The sequence below is a fragment of the Canis lupus genome, chromosome 6 (genome assembly GCF_011100685.1).
Source record: "Canis lupus familiaris isolate Mischka breed German Shepherd chromosome 6, alternate assembly UU_Cfam_GSD_1.0, whole genome shotgun sequence".
NCBI classification, from domain to species: Eukaryota; Metazoa; Chordata; class Mammalia; order Carnivora; family Canidae; genus Canis; species Canis lupus.
Genome location: NC_049227.1, coordinates 75,211,375 through 75,236,703, shown reverse-complemented (window position 1 = coordinate 75,236,703; position 25,329 = coordinate 75,211,375). Strand labels below are relative to the sequence as shown.

Genomic DNA, 25,329 nt, shown 5'->3' with positions numbered 1-25,329 from the left:
GAAACTGATCGATAGTTCTCAGTGTGGTGCCAGGTCCTTATATTTTGGGCAAGTCCACAGATGGTTCGGAGGCATAGCTTTTGTTGAAAACTATTAGTATACAAAATGCTTTTTTATTAACTTTGTTTGAATTACAGTTTCAGATATTGTTACTTATGGATGCTTAGTTTTTTTTTTTTCCCTCATTTTTAAAGTGAGAATAACATTCTAAAGTTACTGTGGTAACCAGAGATAATACCAACTATTCATCATTAATATTTGTGTCCCTAAAGACATGTTGTAAGGAAGACGTCATTCTAAATCTGAAGGGATTTGAGGGATTGGCAAAAATATAGCATTATTATCAATATTAACACTTTTGAATTTATAAAGTGCTACTGGGTTTACCCAGAATGATCATGGAATTAGATATTCTAATTAACTTACTTCTCTGGGCTAGCCGGAAAATAAATTTTGATTGAATTCTCCTTGCTGAAAATATTCCTAAAATCTAATAGTCTTTTCTGCCTTAAAAAAAAATCGAGGATAGTGCACATAATTGAATCATTTTTGATGATTTCCAGTACCACAGTGTTATCGTTTAGGACGGAAACGTTTTCATCGAATGGCAGTATAGGCCTTGCTTATTGGAGACTAGGATGAGGTATTCAGATATCCAGAATCCGTCTGGGAGGTTGTTTCACTGCTTTTCGTTTGGTTCTTGTTTTTCACAGAAATCACTGATCCATTCCTGGCCGCGTCAGTCACCTTGAGGATGGGATGTGGAATAGTCCCGTGCAGGAACATCTGTTATCAACCCTAGAGATCTCCCTCCTCAAGTGGGAGCTTTTATATTCTATCCCCAGCCAAAAAGTGAAAACAAATAGGACCGGTCCTTTGATATATGTTAGCACTTCAGGCTATGTTGTAGGGAGGACAGGAGTCGGGAGACTAGATTTCCTGCGATTCTAAACTGTGTGCTTTCAACACTCCTGGGAGGCCATTATTTATGCTCCAAACAGTAAAACAGTCACCCTCTTAGAATAATACTTGTCTTACTGAGTTCTCATGAAGACAAAGTGGGTTAACCTTTGTAAAAGCACAGAAGGGCTTGGTCCCTGTCTATCTTGTTTACCAATCTATCCCCAATGCCTAGAAGATTCCTTAAAATATTTGCCGAGCGAATGAATAAATATTATTCTTCCTTTCCTCATCACTGAGGCCACCACCACGGCACGTTTACTCTACTTGTCTACAGGCGTCTATCACAGTCTACAGTGGGGTCCTGTCAGTCGTATGGTCTCTCGTATTACGGGGTAAGCTCCTTTAGCATAGAGCTCATGCATCCAAACTTCGTTCCTCCACAGACCGTAGCACAGTATCTGACACAGGAACTCAGCGAACGTATGATGAACAGAGGCATGTTGTTAGTAAACCCAACTACGTAACTGGTACACCTAGTGAATGTCCATCATGTCATTTTCATAAGCTCAGTTGGCTAATGGCAGAAATTCTCCATTTGGGGTGCCTTCAGTCGCTGAAGCGTTGGCCTCGATTTTGGCTCAGGTCATGATCTCAGAGTCATAAGGTTGCGTGTCGCCGTGGGCTCTGCGCTGGGCATGGAGCCTGCTTAAGATTCTCTCTCTCCTTCTCCCTCTGCCCCTCCCCTACCCTTTCTCTTTCTCTAAAAAAAAAAAAAAAAAAAAAGAAAAAAAGAAAGAAAGAAAGAAGAAAGAAAGAAAGAGAAAAAGAAACACTCCCTCTGAAATATTCTAAGTGAATTTACCAAAAAAAAAAAAAAAAAAAAAAAAAAGACCGTATCTTTCCTTTTTCTTTCAAAATCATTGGATAACACTGCTTGGTGTGTAAACTCTTAACACATCTGGTGGCTGTTTTAATGATATTTAAAGTCACACAAATATGTAAGACCTATTATAAGAGAATTTTTGGAGAACTGAAAGTTATTCTAAGTAATGCAGTTCTTTCCCTTTTGCAGAATGCCGCCAGCATTAGGCTCAAATGGGAAAGAAGGGGAAATTGGGTTGATTCCTTATTTTTAGCCTCCGTTAGATGATTGTAACTCATTATTTGCTAGGTTACCGGAGGGTATACTTCATCAACTCTGATGCATTCAGCATGCCGCCGCCTCGTGTCTCCTGAGATCCCGGCTGTCTCAGCCTGCAACTCCTCCTGAAATCTCCCCATTGCCTCCCAAAGAAGTAGTATGTCAATATTATGCTTTTATTGATAGCCACACAATTCACGTAACACTTCTTTCCCTAAACTTTTTTCATTATGTGATTTGATCTGCTGGCTTAGCCCTTTCATGCTAGCTGTTTGTTTTGCCCCCAAGCATCTGGCCTTTAAAAATACAATGCATCTTACTGGCTTTTTGAATAAGAGAAATATAGCTGCGCTGAGAGTGAGGCAGGACTGTGCTTACACACCAAGTCTTAACGGAAATACCTCAGCTTCCTCGATACCGGGTTAATTCTCATAACGGCCTGTTACGTTTCCTAGTTGCTATGTGATTACTAATTGTATACTGCACTAGGAAGACAGGTGAGGCTTCCTATTGGTTCTAAGCCTCAGGACTTTGATATCTGCCCATTCAGGTATCATTAGACAGATATCAATAGATTATAGTATTTTATAATCTACTGCTCAGGCCCATTCATTTCCAGTCACGGAGTTATTTTGCATAGTGATAAAGTGATCATCCTTGTGAATAAAGAAGAAACAATACATGTAAAATATCTCTTTCAGGAAGATTTGATTCTGTCTCGTATCATATTTTCACTGACGAAACTAAAGATTAATGGCTTAGAAAGCTTTCTTCCAAAATGTGAGTTCACTACTTACAAGACAATTATAAAGAGAAGGCAGTTAGTTTTCGCCGATCTAGAGAACATACTTTTTTAATGCGGTCCGTGAGTGGGAAATGAGTCCTGTCTGATACTTAGCAATGTACACCTGTAGGTTCGTTTGCCTGGGTATTTGAGACAAATTTTCAGATGATGAAAAATTTAGGGAAAAGTTGCTCTACGTCAAAAGTGGAAATAGAATTCGTAAGTCTGATGTTTTTAAAACATTGCTTGCAAATTGTTTATCAAAATGAGAGCAGGGATCAGTACCAGCCTATAGAGTGACACGGTAGTGAGAATACGTAGGTGTGACTCGAAGTTTTTTTTTAAAAGAGCTGGAAGTCAGAGTGAGAGCACTAAAGGTTAATCAGCGGTGACTAGGATGTGCCTTTAGTAGTACTTTGGTGCCTCAAGTGGTACTTTAGAGCCATTAATAATCATGTACTGTAGTAGTTATTAGAATGAATGGTAAAGGTTTCTGTGCCCAGGGTCCCCCCATCAAACTATGAGCCCATCCGGTGTCCTAGACTATGATATTCATCATTGTATCGGCAGCACCTAACCAGGGCCTGGTTTACTCCAGTTTTGCAATGATTTTTAATTAATTAATTAGGTGCTGATAATTTAGTTAATTAAACACAAAATAACTAAAATATAATTATGAAATTTAATCTACAGCTGTGTTAAGAGGGCAGTAAAATTAAGAGCTAAAAATAATCTGTGCTCCGTGGTTAACATGAAGCAGGATCTTCTAGATCATGAATTCCGTTTTGGAGTAGAATCTACATGAACAGTGTTGAAAAACTTGACAGGCTAGAAAGAAGATTAACATCACTCATTGTTGAAAAAGATGTGAAGTTTGTATTCATATTGAGTAATCCAAAAGATTAGGCACATTCCCGTGGCATGTTACTATATGGATTTATTAAAGTACAAGACTCTTAATCCTAAGGCTATTTGTCTGGTTGTCCTTAAGGTTGATTTTTAAGTAGATTTAAAAATAGTGATATTACAGGGGTGCCTGAGTGGCTCCGTTGGTTAAGCACCTGCCTCTGGCTTAGGTCATGACCCCGGGGTCCTGGGTCGGGCTCCCTGCTCAGCGGAGAGTGGGTTCTCCCTCTGTCCCTCCCCCCACCTTGTGTGTGCACGCTCTTTCGCTCTCTCTCTAATGAATAAATAAAACCTTAAAAAAAAAAAAAACTAATGATGCTACAGGGGCACCTGGATGGCTCCGTTGGTTAAGTGACTAACTCTTGATTTTGGCTTAGGCCATGATGTCACATGGAGCATGGAGCCTGCTTAAGACTCTCTACTTCCCTCCCCTTCTCTTTCCCTTTCCCCCCTTCCCCCCCTTTCCCTTCCCCCCCCTTCTCTTTTCTCTCTCTCTCTCTAAAAAAAAAAATATAGTGATACTACTTTCCATATCAGTTAGGATAGGGTTAGGCTTCTAGTAACGAAGACGCAACCTCCCACCATCCACCCTGGCCCTGACAGTGGCTTAAATAAGACAGACATTTATTTTTCTCTGTTGTACGTGTGTTCACATAACAAAAGCTTAGCTTCCACTTTTAATAGAGATCTAGGTTCTTTCTCTCTTGCTGTTTTTTCCATTTTAGCACATTGGTTACGATTTTAAGTGGCCGATCAAGTCAGTCATTGTATTTACGTTCCAAGAAATAGGAAGAAAATGCCAAGAAGATTCTCTTATTTATTTTTTTCCCTTTTAAGAGACTTCTTGGAATTTGCACATAGAAGTTCATTGTTTATCTTAATGGCCAGGTTCTCTTCCTATTAATGAGAAAGATGCTCAGCAGCATATTGAAAGGCAACCCGCGGTTTCTGTAACATGATTAAAAAAAAAAAAGGAAAAAAAAAAACAGAAAAAAAAAAAAACAAGCATATGCCCATGGTGAAAAAATTAAAAACGAGCAGCAAAACATACCAACGGCGTAGAAGAATGCAGGTGAAAGTCGACGTTTCCCCGCCTGTCACTCCCAGGGACTCTTGTAGTCTGCCTAAACATTCTGAATACCCTCTGTTCCTAAGTGCTCCGCACCATCAGCCTCATTTTTCTAAAGAAGAATAAACCTATATTTCGCAGTTTTTCTCTCAGCCAGGGGACAGATGTGTGTGATTCAGGCTGCGCCAGCTAAAGCAACCCTGTGAAGCTCTGATTTAGAATTGAGTTACGTGGGGAAAGAAGTTGGGTTCAGGGTTCCCGTCTGCAGGAGCAGATTGTGGCAGGGGCTTCGTGATTCTGGAGTCAGGAGCCACCGGGGGAACTTCCTGACGCAGGGCTCCCTGATGGTGGCACTGGAAATACACACAAATGCATCTTTAAAAAAAATATTTTTTTAATTTATCTCAGAGAGAGAGAGAGAGAGAGAAAGAATGTGAAAGGCGAGGAGCAGAGGGAGAGGGAAAAGCAGACTCTCTGCTAAGCAGAGAGCCAGGCTCAGACGTGGGGCTCGATGCCAGGACCCTGAGATCATGACCTGAGCGTGAGACAGACCGTCCAGGAGGCCCTGCCCGCAAACGTACTGTACACGCGTTCCTGGCAGCGTGGCTCTGGGGTTGGCAGCCAGGGGCGCAGGTCTCTGATTTGGCGGATCCTTGGCTGTGGCAGAGGCAGCAGCTTTATCGGGTGGCCAGTCCTGTGGCGTGCATCTGAAAGACTTTGATAGGCCCTCGGCCTCGGGGCCCTGGCTTCGGCCTCCGCAGAGATTCTTTGCGTTTAAGAAACAATTTTATTTTATTTTTTTTTATGACATCAGTGTCCGTGTTCATCTTTAATCTGCGTTGGTTTTTAAAGAGGGAGGAGGATGTAAGGCAATGTGAACAACAAAGCAAGCCCAGCTCTGCTTCCATCTCTATCTGTTCGGTGTCTACAATGAGTGGATCCACTAGAATTTCTTCACCAGTTTTCTTTGTTGCCAACGCCTCGGACGTTGGGTCCTCCATAGTTAGTGAGGAACCCTTTGCTGGGTGGCACGGCTTTCACTGCTACTGGAGTTGTTAGGTCTGAGTTGCCTTTTGATAAAATCTGGAGAAGACCTGGAATGGTGTTTTACTCCTGGAGTTGTAGCTGTTCTCAGCAGATTCTCATAAGAAATCACAGGAAAAGAGGGATCCGCAAAACTCTCAAAACACTTGTCTGAATTTAAAACTAGAGAGTGGGAGCTTGCTGTCTGACCCTTCCTGACCAGAGTCTCCGGGGTCTGCTTCATGACCCACTTCACCTCCACCAAGATAATCCCTCTCCTGAGTTCGATGTTCATCATTCCCCGTGCATTTACTTTCATAACCAACGTGTATCTCCTTAGATACGAATACGTGTATCGTTGTCTTGTATGGATTCACTTATATAGGAGTGGCGTCATTCTTCAAGTACTCTCCCGAAGCTTCATCCCCCTCCCACGATGCTCATGAAATTCATCCCTATTCATTTATGTAACCTTGGTTCATTCGTGTTCACTATTGTACAGCATTGTATGAATTGAACACAAGACATTTGTCTACCTCCTTTTAATGGGACATTAAGTTTTGCTATCATAAATATCTCTGCCAAGAATTCACTTGTGTCTTTTTAAAATGCATGTCCACTTGTGTTCACAAGCAAGAGTTCATCCAGGGTGTATATCTCGGAATAAAATTGCTGGGTTAGGGTACTTACACCTTCAATTTTATTGGTTATTGCCAGATTTTTCTTCCAGGTGGTCGTATGGATGTGCGTTCTTACCAAAAGTACACAAGTATTGGCTTTCATCCACACCTTTGCCAGCCCTCAAGATGGTCAGAGTTCTTAGTTTTTACCAATACAATAGGTGTGAAAGATATTTTATTATATTTTAAGTGGCATTTTTTTTTGATCACTGAGATACACTATCTTTAAATAGGCTTATTGGACATTTGAGATAAATCCTCGGTAAATTATCCATTTATATCCTTTCCCTACCAGTTGTATTGGCTGATATGTGGACTGTTTTTTATATTCTAAGTAATAATCCTTAGATTATTAAGATTAAGAAATCCTTAATTTCTCTGTTGCGTGTGTTGCAAATATCTTTTCCCAAGTCTGGGGCTTTTCTTTTCTTTTTTCTTTTCTTTTTTCTTTTCTTTTCTTTTCTTTTCTTTTCTTCTTTTCTTTTTCTTTTCTTCTTTTCTTTCTTTTCTTTTCTTTCTTTTTTCTTTTCTTTCTTTTTTCTTTTCTTTTTTTCTTTTCTTTCTTTTCTTTTTCTTTTCTTTTTCTTTTTTCTTTTCTTTCCTTTCTTTTCTTTTTCTTTTCTTTCTTTTCTTTTCTTTTCTTTTCTTTTTCTTTCTTTTTTCTTTTTTTTGCCTTTTCATTTTTATATGATCTTTTCTGACCAACAAAAGTTTTTAAGTGACAGTATTAATGAATTTGTCGATGTTTTTATGGCTTTGTATCTAGTTTTTTTTTTTAATTTTTCTTCTGAAATCACAAAAATATCTTGCTACCATCCTGTAAGAATTTTAGAATGTCGCCTCTCCCATGAAGGTGGTGTATCAGTTGGTACATTCAGGAAGCAGAACCACTAGTGATGACGAAGAAAAGGAATTTATTTAGGGACTTTTCACTGTCACTGTGAAATCTGGTGAAAAGTCTTGTTTCTGTCGTTTCTGTCTGCATTTGGTGCTGATCCTAAAGCCACAGGGTACGCAATAGGGAAGGGAAGGCACATGTCAACCTTGGAGAGCAGCATAACTGGAACCTCGAGGAGCCAACTGGATGGAGCCTGCCCTTGTTTCTCATTGGGCATCATGTGCTCCTTGTTCCCAAGCCACCAATTTGCAACAGAGGATGACCTGCGTGGGAGGCTGGCTGCCACTCGTCACAGAGCCGCAAGGACACCTGGCCCAGGAGGTGGAAAACCCAAAGCGAGATACCCCATTGGAGCTCAAAAGGCTGTGGAACTCAGCGACCGGCCGTGCCAACAAGCCCAGGCACCTGCCTGCACAAGTGTGTCTAAGGCAGGAGGGCACCCAGCCTACTTGGACCTTCCAAGAGTCAACATGCTTACTGTTCTCTTCCTCCAAGTTTCTCCAGCAGGTTTCTCTGGTGGCCACATCTAACCCCCAGCAGCCTGCAGAGGAAGGAATTCTAGGAGACACAGTGGCGTTCAGCCAAGTGGACTCTTTGCAAAGATTGGTTCAATCAGGAAGCTCTAGGAATGACAGAGAATAAGAATTTATTTAGGGACTTGACTTTCTTTAAGGACTGTGGAATCTGGTTAAAAAAAAAAGTCTGTTTTTGCTGGTTTTTCTGCATCTGGTGCTGATCCTAAAGTCAGAGAATTTATTTTGTGTGTTCTATGGAGTGACAATTAAGATCTAATTTTTTTCCTTGTGGATAACGCCAGGCCTGTGTGTTGAATACTGCGTTTTATCCTCCACTGATTTGCATGCTGCTGCTGTAAGACATTACATTTCATTATATATTTTGTTCTCAAACATTTATTTTGCTTCATTACTATTTGTTGATTTCTGTGTTATTACTTCACGGTTCTAATTACTGTAGCTTTATTATAAGGCTTACTGTCTAGAGTAAAGTAAGTCCCACCATCTTACTTATTTTCAATAGGAGTATTTCGTTTGGACTTCTGTTCTTATATACAAAGTTCATTAAAAATTCTTTTTTGTATACAAAGTTTAGAATCACTTTGGGATTTTCATCGTAGTTGTTTTAAGTTTATATATTAATTCGACATCTTCATGGTATTGAGCCATTTGATGTATATAAACATGATACACTCTACAAATAGTCTTTCTGTAATGTTTGCAATAAAGTCTTGTAATTTTCTCCTTTAAATTTCACATATTTATTTTTAAACACTTTTTAAATGTGGTTGTTGTCGAAATAATCTTTTAAAACAGTATTTTAAAAGGTTTTTTCATGGTCTATAGAAATGTAATTGATTTCTGCATGCTGATCTCATATCTAGAAGCTTTTCTAAACTTTTTATCATTTCTGGTAATTTATCTAGAGACTTTCCTGGGTCTTGTTTTTGTTTTTTGAGAAAGAAAGGGAGTAGACGGGCAGGAAGAGGGAGAGAGATAATCTTAAGCACAGGGCCTGATGCGGGGCTCCATCTCAAGACCCTGAGATCATGACCTGAGCAAAAATCAAGAGTCGGATGCTCAACCTACTGAGCTACCCAGGCACCCCTCTTGTGTTTTCTATATGTATAGATAACACATCCGCAAATAAAGGTGGTCTTGGTTCTTCTATAAATTAATATTCTTATAATAAAAATAAATAATAATAAATATAAATATATTTTACACATAATATCTAAATGTAAATAAAAGTAAATATTATTCTTACCTCTTTACATACCCCAGCCTGAAGTATAATGTTAAATAGAAGTTTTGACGTTTCATCCACGTTTGACAAGAACTGGTTTTGTGTTTACAACAAATTCACTTGTGGTCATGATTTAAACATCCTACCTATAATCTATTTGCACAATTGCTTGATGTTTTTAAAGGGTAATATTTTAAACCACTACAGCCACAATATTTTTTGTGTGAAAGACACAGATACCAAACATTGGACAGTTGCCATTTTTGGTAGCTATAAAGCTTTTCTGTTTATGAAATATATTTTCTCTCATAATAAATATAATTTTTTCTTTGATGTATTTTGTATCATATATGATAAGAAACCTTTTCTAAACAATTTACAATAGAATCCGTCTCTATTACACCTACTGAAAGTATTGCATTGATGCAGAAATCAGTGATATTTTGCTAGTTTGCAAATGTTCCATTATTTGCAACCAAAAATACCACATGTTTCATATAAAACTATATGATGCTTGAAGTTTGGGCTTGTTAAATTGTTCATGGTTCACACAGTACTTCCTTTTAAGTTTTAAGCATTGCTTTGAAAATATGGCATGCTGACCCTCTTTGTATCTAGAGATGCAATTAAAAATAATGGCCTAAATATTCAAGTAGTAGAGAATGTTGGCAATATGACACTGAGGCTATTCATTTGACCTTCTTTTGTGGCTTGCAGGCATGCAGTTTGTTTTTAAACGGATGGTGTGTTAAAGATCTGTAGTCATGTCATTTTTTTCCCTGACAATTAGTAAGATATAGAAAGAGAAAACTTTTATGCAGAGAGAGTCCAACTAGGCTACTACCCACAGATCAATAACATCAAGTGTTTCCATAATATAAATATGCTTCCAGCCTGTCTCCAGGGATTTGAGCGAGATCAGCTTTGTATAAACAGGTTTTTTATTTGATGAGTAGACAATAGATGAAGAAAAAACAAATGTGCTGTGGTTCTTCATGGAGTGTCTCTGGGATTTGAAAATGATTTACAGATACAACCAATTAAACGACATGCTAGTTAAGCATCCCATAATCTGTACCCCTGGAAAATTCTGTATTGCAACTCAATTTAAAAGTCAGAGAAGTCTTCCCTGACCATCCATAGGCAATTGCGTACCCTATTTTTTATTCTCGTAATATTTTTTCTTCTGTAGAGTTTATGACAGTTTTAATTGAAAGGAAGTATGATTTTTGGGGGGTTTAATTTCTGATCACCTGTATAATTGGTAGTTCTATGAGGGCAGAGACAGAGAAACAAATCTATCTTTTTAACTAACGTAAGCCCAGGAACTAGCACAGCGGTTATTTAATAAATATAATGACTTGATGAATAAATGGTGAAAAAATAGCTACTGCTATTTCTTGAGAAAGAAACATTATCTGCCTTCAATTTCAAACAACACAAATTCTTGGATTAACATAGGCACCGAAAGAATATGTTGGGTAGATACTGGGCAGCTCGTAGAATCAAAAGAAATAGTAAGTAAGCAACAATAGGAGCAGGTTTAGGAGTCTGGGATGTGGAAACCAATGGACAATCTCCAAAGGTGGTGCTGCCAAAAGGAATTAAACATTTTTAGTTTTCATGCCATTTTGAAGAGGACTAAAATTCTAAGGAAAGAATAGGGGAAAAAAAGTTTCTTTCTTTGAGAAACTAAGTGAATCGAAGAAAAATTCAAGCTCTGTCTCTGTCCCCTCTCCCGCCCCTTGTGGGTGTGTATGTGTGACTCCCTCCTTCTCCTTCCTTTATTTGACATGTGCTCACAGGCTTGAGATTTTCCCTGCTTTTTATGCCTTCTTTTTGATTTAAGTTATTATCTGTTGAAATTTCCTTTCAGCCTGAAGGACTTCCTTTAGTTTTGCTTTGCTTTGCTCCAGCTTAGATCAGATTTGCCCGAAACAAATTCCGTCCATTGTGTTTATAAAGGAATGGTCATCGCTTTGGTTTCACTTTTAACATCAGTTTTGCTGGGTGTAGAATTCTTGATTAAATTTTTTTTTTTTCTCCAGTACTTTAAATTATACCACCCTCCCTTGTTGCTGAGGAAGACTGAACTTTTAATCACGTTGCGGCTTCTTTGTATATGAGTTTTCTTTTTTTTGCTCTTAAACTATTTTATTTGTCTTTGTCTCTCAGCAGCTGACTACACTACATTTAGCTGTGTACCTTTTTGTGTTTAGTAAACTTGGGATTTCAAGTTCTCCTAAGGTTAGTAAGCAATTATAGCAAGATCAAACGATACAAAGGTAATACGTGAAAGTCAATTACTGTCCAATATACCAGCAACGAAGAAATGGCATCTGGAATGAAAAATGCAATACCATTTACATTAGAACCACCAAAAATGAAACAGGTTTAAGTCTAACAAAATCGGTACAGAATCTATCCACAAAAAAACTATAAGACACAACACATGAAATCAAAGAACAACACAAATAAATGAAATGCTCAATGTTCATGGATAGGAAGACTCAGTATGATCAAGGTATCAGTGCTTTCTGAGTTCATCGGGAGATTCAACACAATTATGGCAGGTGATTTTGTGTATATTTATAAACTGATTTTTTTTTTACTTTTTATTTTTAAAAGATTTTATTCATGAGAGACACAGAGAGAGAGGCAGAGACACAGGCAGAGGGAGAAGCAGGCTCCCTGTGGGGGGCCCAGCGTGGGAACTCGATCCCAGAACCTCGGGGTCACGTTCTGAGCCAAGGGCAGACGCTCAACCGCTGAGCCCCCCTAGGAGTCCCTTTAAACTGATTTTAAACTTTGTATGGAGAGGCAGAAGGCCAGAAGAGCCAGTACAGTATTGAAGAGAAAGAATAAAATTAGGGAACTGACACTACTCAACTCTAAGTTTGAAAGAAAGACTGTTTCTCCCTGTTCATGACTCATGACTTCCGACACTGTAAATGTGGGTGTCCGATGCAGCAACCGACTCTCCAGTTTCTTACAGACACAAACTGGATGTCCCACGACTCTCCTCGGGGCCAGCACTGTCTGCCTGGAATAAGCCCTTATCCCACCGTTTAAGAGAGCCCCAGAACACTGCCCCATCCCGCAACTTCCGACGCCCATCACAAGTCCAGGTGTGATCACCCGGGATTCTGATTAGCTGGCGATAAACTGGAGGTTCCACTGACCTCTTCCTCAGGTTTGGTAATATGCCAGAATGGCTCATAGGACTCCGGAAGCAGTTACCTACTAATTTCGAGTTTATTACAAAAGGATACAACTCAGGAACAGTCAGTGAAAAAGATGGATGCACATGTGGGCAGGTGTGTGGGCAAGTCTGAGGGCAGGTATGTGCAGGTAAGAGAGCACGTATGGGCAGGAAAGAGGGCAAGTATGCAGGCAGATATGGGCAGGTATCCGGGCTGGTGTGCAGGCAGGTGTGCGGGCAGGTGTGTGGGCAGGTATGAGGGCAGGTGTGTGGGCAGGTGTGCGGGCAGGTATGGGGGCAGGAAGCTTCCATGCCCTCTGCTGGCATGCTATCCTTTTGGTGCCGCTACATGTCCATGAACCTGGAAGCTCTCTGGACTCTGTACCTCAGGGATTTTTATAGAGGCTTTATTCCCCAGGCGTGATGGATTACAAGCACACCTAGAGACAGTGAGGGTTTGGTTACAGACCTCCACAAGAAAGCGGATGCTGCGATGAAGTCAGTCACATGAATTTTTTGGTTTCCCAGTACCTATAAAAGTTATGTTTGCAGTATCCTGTGGTCTATCGAGTGTGCAACAGCATTATGTCTTCAAAATGTGCCTGATTTTAAAGTGCTTTCCTGCTAACACATGTTAACCATCATCTGAGCTTTCAGCAAGTCATAATCACTGATCACAAATCATCATAAGACATGTAACGACAATGGGGCGCCTGGGTGGCTCAGCTGTTAAGCGTCCGCCCGACTCTTAGGTTCAGCTCAGGTCATGATTTCAGGGTTGTGAGCTGGAGCCCTGTGTTGGGCACTATGTTCAGTGTGGAGTCTGTTTGGGATTCTTTCCCTTGCCCCCTGCCCACCCCCACCATCCCCTGTCTCCCGCTCCAGAGTGCACCTGTGTGTGCACAAGCTCTCTCGCTCATAAGTAAATAAATAAATAAATAAATAAATAAATAAATAAACAAACAAATAAATAAATAAAAGCAAGATTTTTTTTTTTAAAAAAAACAAATGTAATGATAATGAAAAAAAAATGGGATATTGTGAGAATTACCGAAATGTGACACAGAGACGTGAAGTGAGCAAATGCTGTTGGAAGGAGGATGCTGACAGCCTTGCGGGAAGCAGGGGGGCCACTAACCTGTGTGTGTAAAATGCAGTATCTGCCAAGTGCAGTAAAGAGAAGCCCAATAAAGCGAGGCGTCCCTGTCCGTCCTTGGCCCTTGATTTAGTCTCCAGCCTCCTCTCCGCAACCTCCTCCGGCTGGGAGATGGGGCTGGAAGTCCTACCCTCCTAATCACAGATGTCGTTCCCCTGGAAACCAGCTGCTTCTCCTTAGGGACTTCTCAAAAGTCATCTCTGTAACATAAAAGATGCCTGGGTGAAAGGGACTTCTTGGGAGAAACGAAAGACATTCCTTTCACCTTTTTGCTCTTCTTATTTAGGAAATTCCAGTGATTTTAGAAGCTGTTTATCCTCTGGGAGGGGGATAAAGACGAAGTATATATTTCTTATTTTAAATCACACTATCACACACACACACACAATTTCAAAAAAAAATCATGCAATCACACAGATTTACCATAAAACTATAGTAATCAAGAGAGCATGATATTTTTGAAAGAACAGATGAGGAATCAAGGGAACAGAATAGAGAGCCAAGAGATTGACCCACATAAATAGAGTCAATTGACTTTTGACAAAGGAGCAAGACAACACATTGGAGAAAAGATATTCTCTTCAACCAACGGTGTTGGAACAACTCAACGTCACATACAAGAAAACGAATTTAGACACCTTCCAAGAAAATTAACTCAACATTGGTCATGGAGCTGGATGTAAATATAAAACCATAAAGCTCCAAAAGATAATATAAAAGACCGTCTGGATAACCTGGGGCATGACGGTGATGAAGTTTTGGAACGTAGGTGAGGTCCGGAGCCGATGACCAAGAAAGAATCCTTGAGGCGTCTTTGGTGCAAAATGGGGGTTTTATGAAGGCCCAGGGGATGGGCCCCATGGGCAGGAGGGCGGCTGGGCTGCCCCGGGCCTGGGAGGGTGGCCCATTTTACACCCGGGAGTTGGGAGTTGGGGGACGTAAGCAAAAAGGAGATTTCAAAAGGATTTTCCTGTGCTAAGAGGACATGGGAGGTGCGGGAGGCCCTGCCATTGTCAGGAAAAGACTGCTTTTCCCTCTAGCAAGACGTTGTCCTAAAGACCACGGGAAGCGTCCTGAGGAAAGCTGCTCCCCCCCCCGGGGGGTCTCCTGGGGGCCTCAGCTGTGCTCTGGCCCCGCGGGCCCTGCGCCCCCATCACTGAGGACCTGCCAGCACAACACCAAAGGCAGGATCCATGAAAGAAATCCTTGGTGGTCTTCACTGTGCTTTGCAACAGACACCAGCAGGGGCTGAGAAGACAAGCCACAGGCTGGGAGAGAATATTCGTGAACACCTACATGCTGGAGAACTCTTCCAGAAGACACAAACCCCTCTCAACACTCAGCGATAAAATGAATAATCTGATAAAAAATGAGCAAAGGCCCAGAGCCGACACCTTACCAAGCGAGCGTCTGAAGAGCTACTCCGCACCCCGGGTCCCTGAACAACAATGAGGCGCCACTGCATACCTACCAGGGTGGCCCATGTCCGGTACAGTCACTGCAGCAGACGCGGCCGGGGCTGCGTGTTTATCCGGAGGCCTGGTACCCAACAGGGCCGCATCGGGCCTTACTCCTGAGTGCCGGAAGCCGTGACACCCTCTGCTTATGCTTTGAATTCTCTTTCCTGAGGAAGCCCAGGGTTGGGTCTTGCTTCCCAGGCCGTCCTCCTGATTCCAGGGCTGCCTCTGCCACTTGGAGACGCCGGTGGGGTCCAGGACCACCAGGCCGCGGCTCTTCTCCTTCTCCTCACATTTTACTACCAGTAAATGTTGCCTCGAGGACACCCGGTGGCGTTTCCAGCCTCTGCCTTGGGATGTGCTGGAGCCGGATCCTCAGCAGGTTAGAGACCGCTTCTAGGCAGGTGCAGTCACAGAGGCCTCGTGGCTGGGCCTTCCAGCACCACCGCAGGGACACCCTGGCCCATGGCCTCTCCGCAGACCCTGAGCCCTCCCTACAGCAGCCACCAGCTGTCGCCTCGAGGCCCGTCCACTTTGGGTCAAGGGTCTGCTCCAAGTCCCCCCCGCCCCAGCACGCTGCCCCACGACCTGGCTGCTTCCACGCAGCAGACAGTACACTGCTGCCCTCGATTGGCACCGACAGGTGCACAGAGGTGCGCTTGGGCAGCCGGCTGCGTCCTCCTGCTGAAAGGCACATAAAGAGCCCCCAAAGCAGCTGGATAAGTGCCAGGCACCGAAAAATACGTACAGCGGTCTAATTCTAAGTCTCTCCTGTCCCACTGCATTCATAGGAAGCAAGTCGGAGAAATGTGCAAAGTATAATGGGTGTGGGGGGGTTAAACACAGAAGCTCTAGAGAAATGAAGGATTATTCATCACTGCAATTCGTAACCGCACATGGCCTTTTTTTTTCTTAACTGGCGAATTACCTTTTACATGGATATGAAGTGATTGGTAGATTGAGTCCTATTTATACTTGCTGGACAGCCGAGAGGAAAGGAAGAGTATTTTATTAAAAATATTCTGTTGTTTACTAGAAGGCATAACGGGAGCTCAACACCGCTTTTGTAATGTTGAATTTGGGTGTGATGGATGAGGCCAAGGATGGGACAGGAGGGGGAGAGAGTCTCAGAAATTGCTCGAGATTTTTAGTAATAGAAATGATGTGCCACTAATCTAATTTAATTAAAATTAGAATCATAACAGACCCTTTTGAAGAGCTTGTGAAATGCTTTCCTTTTGCACGTCTCCTTACTGTTGAAATGCAGCCCATTAAAATGAGTAAGAACAATAGATAATTTCAACTAATCTCATCTGCAACTCCATCTGATCCAATGAGAAGATTTTAATTAGAGCTGGACTTCGTTCAAAAAGAGGAACGACTGTAACAAACCCTAATTAAGTTGATTGTTCCCCTAGTGCGTAGGTCACGCATCCATTTTCGTAAAACTGTATTTGGTTCTCTAATGCCTTTAATATTTGTGTTTGTATATTCATAGTGAATCATGAATTTTCTATTTTTCTTTGCAGGCACTGTTCACTCACCTCAGTGGTGGCCTGTCCAGTGGTATCTCATCCTTGGGAGCTTTTGGACACCTTTCCTTCCCTAATAATTCGTGGTTTCATTCAAACCCATAAAGGGGAAATCATTTGTTGCAAAGATCGTATTTTACAACGTCACACATCGATGTAAAACAAATAGTGCATTATGTTTCTGTTTTATCAAAAATAAAAAAAATTGTGAATGAAACTTGCTAGCCTGACTTCCTGGAGAATGTGCAGTCCACACACACAGACACAAGGTATCACAGGTGCTGCAGCGGGAGCTGTTCCACCGTCTAACGTACAAATACAGAGGTGAACACCTGATACACAGCCGTGCACCGCGCGCGTCTATGCCTCAGATGTCCTTCTAGTCTTATGTTCTTCCTGAAAGCCTCAGGCCAAAACACATTTTATTACAACTGTTTTTATCTGAAGAACTCTGAGGTTTATTCTTCATTCTTTTTTTTTTTTTTTTTTTTTTTTAATTTAAGTCATCTCTGCACCCAACCAGAGGCTCAAACTCACAGCTCTGAGATCAACCAGAGAGTCCCATATCCTGCTGACCGGACTGGCAGGTGCCCCTATTTGAAGAAAGCTGTGTTTTGGGGCTCCTGAGTGGCACAGTTGGTTAAGGGTGGAACTCTTGGTTTGGGCCCAGGTGTGGCTTTAGGGTTGTGGTAGATCGAGCCAGGTGTCGCACTAGAGTTTCTCCCCCTTTTTCCCCCCTCTGCCCCTCCTCTTTGCTCTCTCTCTAACATAAATAACGTATTCTTAAAAAAAAAAACTGAATTTTTCATTATCTATATTAAATTTTGAATCAATGAAGTAATATTCATAAAATGTATCTGTAAAAAATACATAATGGGATCCCTGGGTGGCTCAGCAGGTTAGAGCCTGCCTGTGGCCCAGGACGTGATCCTGGAGTCCTGGGATCGAGTCCCACATCGGGCTCCCTTCATGGAGCCTGCTTCTCTCTCTCTCTCTCTCTCTCTCTCTGTCTCTCTCATGAATAAATAATTAAAAATAAAGTCTTTTAAAAAATACATAATATACCCATCAAATGGTTTTCAGAAAAAAATTTTTTGCCATCTGCTTGATAATCTCCTATAAATTCTCTCAAATCCTAATCTTTTTCTTCCAGCACTGTTCTGAATTTTACATATCTAATCCCCCTCCTTTCCTTTAGTTTTACCATATACTCGTATCCCTATCTGATGTTTACTATTGCGTGTCTTTTATAGCTTAGTCATACTTTGTATATTTGATTACAATTGACTTTTTTTCTGCTCAATCTTATACTTCAAAAATTTATCTATGTTTTCCCACGTAGCAACGATGTATTATTGTTTGCTTCTTATTTTCATTGCTGCATATTCTTCTAGCATGTAAACATTTATTTACTTACTTTACTTCAATGGATATTTTGTTTGTTTATGACTTTCTGCTACTATAACGTTGCCAGTATAGTCTTCAACAGTTGCCTGGGGCATATGTGTATTCAGTTTGTTTGTTTAGGATTAAAAAAAAAAAAAGTGAAATAGTTGTATCACACAGCCTAGGAAAATCGCTTTTATTATAAAATGATGCTAAATTATTTTCCAGAGTGGTTGTACTTTATAACTTTTGTAAATTTGTCTGCTATGAAATGCTAATTCACTGGAGATTTAATTTCTATGTCCCTAATTATTAATAAGGCTGAGTATGTTTTATGTTTATTGATAGTTCAGGTTTCTTCAGCTCTGTGCCTCAAGTCTTTTTTTTTTTTTTTTGTGCTCATTTTTTTTTCCTTTTCTTCAATGATTTAAGAAGGATATATTCTGTGTACAATTTTTTGTCAGTTATATGTTTTTAATTAGTAGATCCTATTTATGGTTTTAATTTTCATTCCGCTTAAAGTAAATTTCTTAAATAGACGTTTTTATGTTAAGTTAGTTAAATTCATCAATTCCTTGTCTTTCAAATTGAGCTTCATGTCTTGTTTAAGAGGTTCATCTCTACCCAACGGTCAAAAGATTTTAGATATGGTTTTCTCCGAATTTTATTTTTACTTTTAATATTTAGGACTTTAATTATATGGAATTGATTTATGTTTATGGTACAGGGCAGGAAAGCAATCTGATTTTTTTTTTCATTAATGCAGTTGTGCCCAGTACTGTTAAATGGATAGACCATTCTTTCCCTCTGATACGCAGGGACAACTCTGTCACACTCGAGTCTAACAATTATGACTTGATTTCTTGGTTCTTTATTTTGTCCTACTGGTAATATTCTCTTCCTGAACAGTACTACAATGTTTTAATTACTACAAATTCATAATAAGTCTTAACACATAGAAAGACAAGCATCCCTTTTATCTTTACTTTTGAAGAATCTGGACTATTCTTGGCTATTTGTCCTTCATATGCAAAAGAACTAATTAAATCCCCTAAAATAAGCATATTACAGTTCTGATTGGAATAGCATTGATTCCTTGGGTCAATTTGCAGAGAATTAGCATTTGTGTAATACTGAATCTCATTTATGAACAAGGCATATTTACCTTTAACGGTCTTATTTTGTATTTTTTGATATAGGCCTAACAGTCGTAAATGATTATGCAGCTAACAGACCATGAAAACACATGAAGCAGAAATTGATAGGACTGAATGAAGAAATAGGTAAATCCACAGCAATAGTTGGAGATATCCATACCCCTCTTTCAAAAATTGATAGAGCAGGTTTACAGGAAATCGGTAAGGACAGAGAAGGTTTGAACAAAGCTATCAACTAACCTGATCTAATTTTTATCTTTAGTCTATTACATTCAACACGAGCAGACTATAGGCTCTTTTCAACTGTACAAAGAACATTTATTAAGTTACATCACATTCTGGACCACAAGACAAGTGTTAATACATTTTTGAAATATCCAAGCCATTCAAAGTACGTTTTCGGACTACAATCAAATCAAATTTAAAATAAATAATAGAAAGATTTCTGGAAAATTCCCAGGTATTTGAAATTGAACAACACACATCTAAATAAGCAGTCAACGAAGAAATAAAAACAGAAATTAGAAGTTATTTTTATCTGAATAACAATAAAAACCTGATGAGCTGTCACTAAGCAGTGCTTAAGGGCAAGTTTATAGCATCAAACCTAAAGTTGTAAAACTTCTAGAAGAAAAAAACATAGCAGAAAAAATTTTGTCTTTGACTTAGGCAAAGAATTCTTAGATATGACAACTAAAATGCGAATCACAATCTATAAAAGAATGAATTAATAAATTGAGCTTTATCCAAATTGAAATCTGAAAATTTGAAAGATTGCTAAGGATGAAGAGAAAAACCATAGACTGGGGAAAATATTCATAAATCATATATTTCATAAAGGACTGCAACTAGAATTTATGATAATCTCTCAAAACTCCTTAGTAAGGAAGAAAGCTCCCAAAACATGGGGGCAAAAGATGTGAACGGCCACTTCATCAAAGGACATGCAGGCGTACTTTGTTGTATTGTGCCCCACTTTATTGCACTTTGCAGATATTTCCTTACCATAAATTGAAGGTTTGTGGCAACTCTGCATCAAGTCAGGCTATCGGCTCCACTTTTTGAATAACATTTGCTCACTTTATGTCTCGGGGTCGCAGTTTGGTAATTGTCACCATATTTCAAACCCTTTCCTTATTACTGTATTTGTTACTGTGATCTGCGGTCGGTAATTACAACAACTGCTGAAACGAAAGCAAGTTGTCAACCATAAGGTATTTTTATTTTATTTTGTTTTGTTTTATTGGGAGCAATACAATATTTTTAAATTAAGGTATGTACACTGGTTTTTTAGACATGGTGCTATTGCACACTTAATAGATGACGGTACAGTGTCAACAAAACTTGCATATTACGTGCTGGGAAACCAAAGAGTTTATAGATTTATTACTTTATTGTGATACTTTATTGTGGTGGTTTGGGACCGAACCTGCAATATCTCTGAGGTATGCCTGTATATAAATGAGAAATGCAAGGAAATACCACAATGAGATGTTACATAACTACGTATATTTTGGAGTATTAAAATTCAAAAAGACTGACCATGTCCATTCTTGTCAAAATTCTAGAGCTTCTGGGACATTCATCTTTTGCTGCTTGAACGATCAATTACTGAAAAGATATCTCCCATCTCAGTTGAGGACTTTTTCTTGTGTTTTTTTTATTTATATTTTTTAGGTTATGTTACTTGATGCATATACACTTAAATTTTGTTACCAAAAAAAAAATTTTTTTGTTACCATATAATGCTCTCTTTTTTCTTTACTAATTTTTGTCTTAAGGTCCACTTTATCTATTATTAATTGCTGGGTCAGCTTTTTAAATTTGGCATTTCCCTGCATTTTATTTTATCCTTTTACTTTGAGCATGCGTGTATTCCTGTATTTGGAATGTACTTGTAGACAGCATAGAGCAGAATTTTAAAATATAGCTTGAAAATTCTTATCTTTTTATGGAAACATTTAGGCAATTTGCATTTTTCCCTAATTAATCATAATTTAATTTTTGACATATTATTGTATGCTTTTCATTATTTCTTTTCTAATTTTTTCTTCACCCTTTCCTTATGGCAAATGGATTTTTTTTCTCATATCAATTTCTTTTATACGCTAAATATTAAGTTATTTATTCCTTTTCTCTACTGGTTAGTTAGAAATTTTTAACATACAGAATTAACTTATCAACATTGGACAATAAATATTTTCCTTCTATTTCGAATAGCACCGGGTCCATTGAACACTTTCCTTTTGAATAAATTTAGCTTATTTTAAAAATAATTTTTGATTTTTAAAGCTTCGATGATATCTGAAGTCACTTTGCAGAGATGGGATGGGGCACATGCTCCCATCCACAATTTGTTTTAAATGTCAAAATTGGGGACCTGCACATAAATCAAGAAGGAGTGAAAAAGTTTTTTATTCATTTAATGAGGTTTTGTGGAGAGAGTAAGGTAAGGCTCCCAAGCTGGTCCCCAAATGTTTTGAGAGCACAGGGAAAGGAAACTGAGTTGGAGTTTTGAACTGGAGTGAGGGTTTTGTGTACCGGCCAGGGTTGGATACTTGACTGACGACTAAAATGTGCCACGTTTCATGTAACTGAATTTGATCTTTAAGACGTTATGGTGCTTGATGAGGCCCGTACCCTGCAACTGGTAAGAATGTCGGAAGTTCTATTGAACTCCTTGTTGAAGAGCCCAGCGCTGTGTATTTTGAGAAGAGAATTAAGTGCCTTGGCCACTATCAATAATATCTGGAACTCCAAGGGGATAAGGAGTGAAGCCTTATCTTGGTGATGCTTAGAGTGTGGCTTTCTTCCGCCTGTGCAGAGAGAGATGTATGACCTTAATTTACATTTTGGGTATCAGGTGAAGCAAGAGATACCCGGATTTCTTTATTTCAAAGGGAAAAATCTTGAATAAAGAATTGTTGCTTCCATTAGACTGGGCCAGCCTCTGGAGTTGGTAAGGAGGTACCAGTGAGGAGGTGCACGGAAGGCCAAGGCACCCCGTGTTAAGACAGCTGACTAGGGACATGCGGGTGGCTCAGCTGGCGAAGCATCTGACTCTAGGTCAACTCAGGTCTTAGTTTCAGGTCTATGAGTTCAAGGCCTGCATTGGGCTCCATGCTGGGTCTGGAGCCTACTTAAAAAGAAAAAAGAAAAAAAAAAACAAAAGAACAAAAGAAAAAGACGGCTGGCTAAAATTCAGCCAGTGTTGCTGATTCTTGGGTTCCATTCTCATTCTGGGACACGGAGCTGAAAGCTAAGGAGCAGTGACGCCCCGGAGAGCTCCACCCTGTGTGACACGGGCTCTGCCCCCCTGCGTGAACTCCCTGGGGGGGCTCATTCCAGTGGTACCACGGGGCTTGGCAGGCAGCTAAGGGGCACCGGCGGGTGACTCCTCCATCACTGCGGAGGGAGTGGCAGGGGACTGAGGCCAAGCCGAGCCGCCCCTCCCTCCTGGCCCCTGCAGGGGAGCTGGGCCAGGAGGCGCGGGTTCGGCCCAGGAGACTCCAATGAGCACACTGAGCTCCCGGGAACCGCATCCATCATCGGGGGGCAGGGGGGGCACAGGCTCGGGGCCTGTAAAGCCCCTGTTTGCAGCAAAGCTCAGGTGCAGCGGGGAGGACGTGTTGCACCTGCAGCCGCTGGGCCACCCGCCTCGTGGGGAGTGACCCGAGCGCCCCGGGGCAGCCGCCCTCCGGGCCCTACAGGGCTGGGCCTGCGGCGGTGCAGGTTGGGGTCGTCACCTGGCGCCGGGACCACGCGGCGGGAGCCCCAGAGGCAAGGGGCCCAGGCGGGGGTCGGAGAGCTGCCGGGCGGGGGCCCCCTTCCCGCCGAGGCCCCACCAAGGCTGCCTGCGCCCCGGGGCCCCGACCGACCCCCCACGCGACCCCCGAGGCCGCCCTGCTGACCCCGCGGCTCTGCAGGTGCGACCCTGGGCCACGAGCCCGGCCCCACGGCGTCTCCCCCGGGCCTGGCAAGGTGCTGGTGGCCTGTCCCCCCCCCCCCCGCCCCCGGCTCTCGGCGCAGGCCCTGCAACCACAGGCCCGGTGTCGGGACGCTGGAGCAGCTCTGGCCGGGGCAGGGATGGAGCCGCGGGGGGGGGGGGGGGGGGCTGGTGCACCCGGGGCGGAGGCCTGGCCCCTCCCGGCCCCCGCGGAGTGTCCGTTGGCGTCGGTCCGAGGAGGACGTCGTGGCCGGGGCAGGCCGGTGCTCCGGGGACAGCGGGATGCGAGGAGCGGGGGGACGGGGGGCACCGGGATGCTCGACGCCGCAGGGGGGCGGGGGGCGGAGGGGGCCGGGGAGGGCTGCGGGGGGAGGTGAGGTCCGGGGGGCCGGGGGGCCGGGGGGCCGGGGCGCGTCCCGGGGAGGCAGGCAGGTGCCCCGCAGGCTGTGCAGGTGCGCGGCAGCCGGTGGCGGAGGCTGGGGGCGCGGCGTGTTGGGGGGATGGAGTCCCGCCCCCCCCCCAGGAGTTGTTCCATCCGCTTGGACCCAAGGCCACCCTGGTGGGGGATGGCCACCCCGCCTCGCCTGGGTCTCAGATAACGGTTTCCGTCCTGGACACCCCATCTTTTCTTTTTAAAGGTTTTATTTTTTTACTTATTAATGAGAGACGCAGAGAGAGGCCGAGACCCAGGCAGAGGGCGACGCAGAGCCCGAGGCGGGACTCGATCCCGGGACCCCGGGGCCACGCCCTGGGCTGCAGGCGGGTGCGGAACCGCGGAGCCCCCGGGGACCCCCCGGGACCCCCTGTCTTGATTCCCGTTGGGCCGTAGGAGCGGTTTTATCTGGGGGGAGGACCCCAGGGTGTCATTCTGTGGGGCCGGGGGTGGGAGCCAAAGACTCGGTTGGATTCTAGTCCTTTGCTGGGTGGGTGGCAGCGGCCACACCTGCGGGGACACTTGAGAAGTCTGGGGTCGAGGACCGCAGGGCCCGGACGCACGGGGGTCCCTCGGGAGGGGGCACACCCGGTGCGGGTGGAGGGCCCCGGGGTCGAGCAGCAGCCCCTGCTCCTCCTGCTGTATGCACAGCTTTCCAGTGAACCTTGGGTTTTCAATTGGGTCAAATTTGGGACCTCTGTTTCCATTTATTGTTTGTTTCCTTCCCCTTATTCATTTTTTTTTTTTTTTTAGGGGAGTGTTTTTGTGTTCTTTTTTTTTTGTCCATTTTCGTTGGTCACTAGACCTATTTTGACAGGGCAGGATGTCCTCTCTGCTCTGCTCATATTTAGACGTTTCTCTTTCCAGAGAGCTTCACATCAGCCCTTGTTAGGGCCAGGGCCCTCCCCAGGCGTGACCTCTGTGGCGGCTCCATAGGGAAGGCGTGAGTGTGTCACAGGGATCAGGATCTTTGCTGGGACACAGGCTTGGCGAGCATCAGCAACCATGTAGGGTCCCAGTGGGCCTCTTGCTCTTTATGGTGCCACCTTGCAATTTCCCCTTCACACGAGCCATCACCCGGTGGGCCCACACCTCCTACAAAGAGTCCTTCCCCTTAACTCCCCGTAGAGTAGGGCCGATGTCCAGTTGAGACACACGTCCAGTGGCCACAGGGAAGCATCGTTCCCCTGATCCTACTGTTGGTCGTGGCTCACACTGCAGTGAAGACACACACTTCAACCAGGGTCGCCTGGGTCCAGGCTGAGAGGTACTACCCAAGCCAGTTTAGGGAAGGCCTCTGGGCCGCAATCTTGTCCCTAAACACTAATTATCGAAAACTGCCAATTCAGCTGGGGTTCTAAACCTGACGTTCATGCCCCCTCAAAATTCATCTGTTGTCCTGGGGGGAGTGGAGACTTCTGTGAGGCGAGAGCTTGCGTGGTTGGAATTTCTTGCTGGTGCCAAGGGAGGGAGCACCTGGGCTCTCCTCTCCAGTTGGTCCAAGGTGGGACTTGAAAGGTGGCAGCAGGTGAAGGTCACACGCGGAGCGAGACTCGCCCTTACAGAGCCTTTCACCATCCACTCATCCCTCCTTTAGGATATTGTTTCCTGTGGCTTTTTTCTCTCCACGTCTCAGTCTGTCTCTACTTCTCTTGCCAAGAGCCTCTCCCGTGTGTTTATGTGATATTTTATCAGTTCTCCCCAAAACTGCTGCCACCTCATTTTCTCCTTCCTCTCGTTCTGAAACTCCGACGATCAGGTGTCAGAACTTTCATGCCTTGTCACCTCCTTCACATTTTTAATTGTCACCCTTGCCTTGCCCACACTGCTCCGTAATCACTCAGTCCGTCATCTGTTTCTCGGTGATCTCTCTTTTCTTTCTTTTTTTTTTTCTC

At 42.7% G+C, this 25,329-nt stretch overlaps 1 protein-coding gene across 1 annotated transcript; it reads right to left on the bottom strand.

Moving 5' to 3' along the window:
* Window positions 1-15,269: 15,269 nt before the first annotated feature.
* LOC119876346 (basic proline-rich protein-like) lies at window positions 15,270-23,624 on the bottom strand. The gene is made up of 2 exons (XM_038538959.1): window positions 22,691-23,624; window positions 15,270-15,664 (listed from the first exon to the last, which is right to left on the bottom strand). Exons 1-2 carry the CDS (start codon window positions 23,622-23,624, stop codon window positions 15,270-15,272), a joined length of 1,329 nt encoding a protein of 442 aa, XP_038394887.1.
* Window positions 23,625-25,329: the final 1,705 nt, after the last annotated feature.

Excerpts from the sequence above, each read along its gene's own strand:
- LOC119876346 (XM_038538959.1), bottom strand. The coding sequence starts at position 23,624 with ATGGGGTGTCCAGGACGGAAACCGTTATCTGAGACCCAGGCGAGGCGG. Across the intron at positions 15,665-22,690 it reads GGGTGGCCCAGCGGCTGCAG|CAGGAGGACGCAGCCGGCTG; the intron begins GTGCAACACGTC and ends TGTGCCTTTCAG.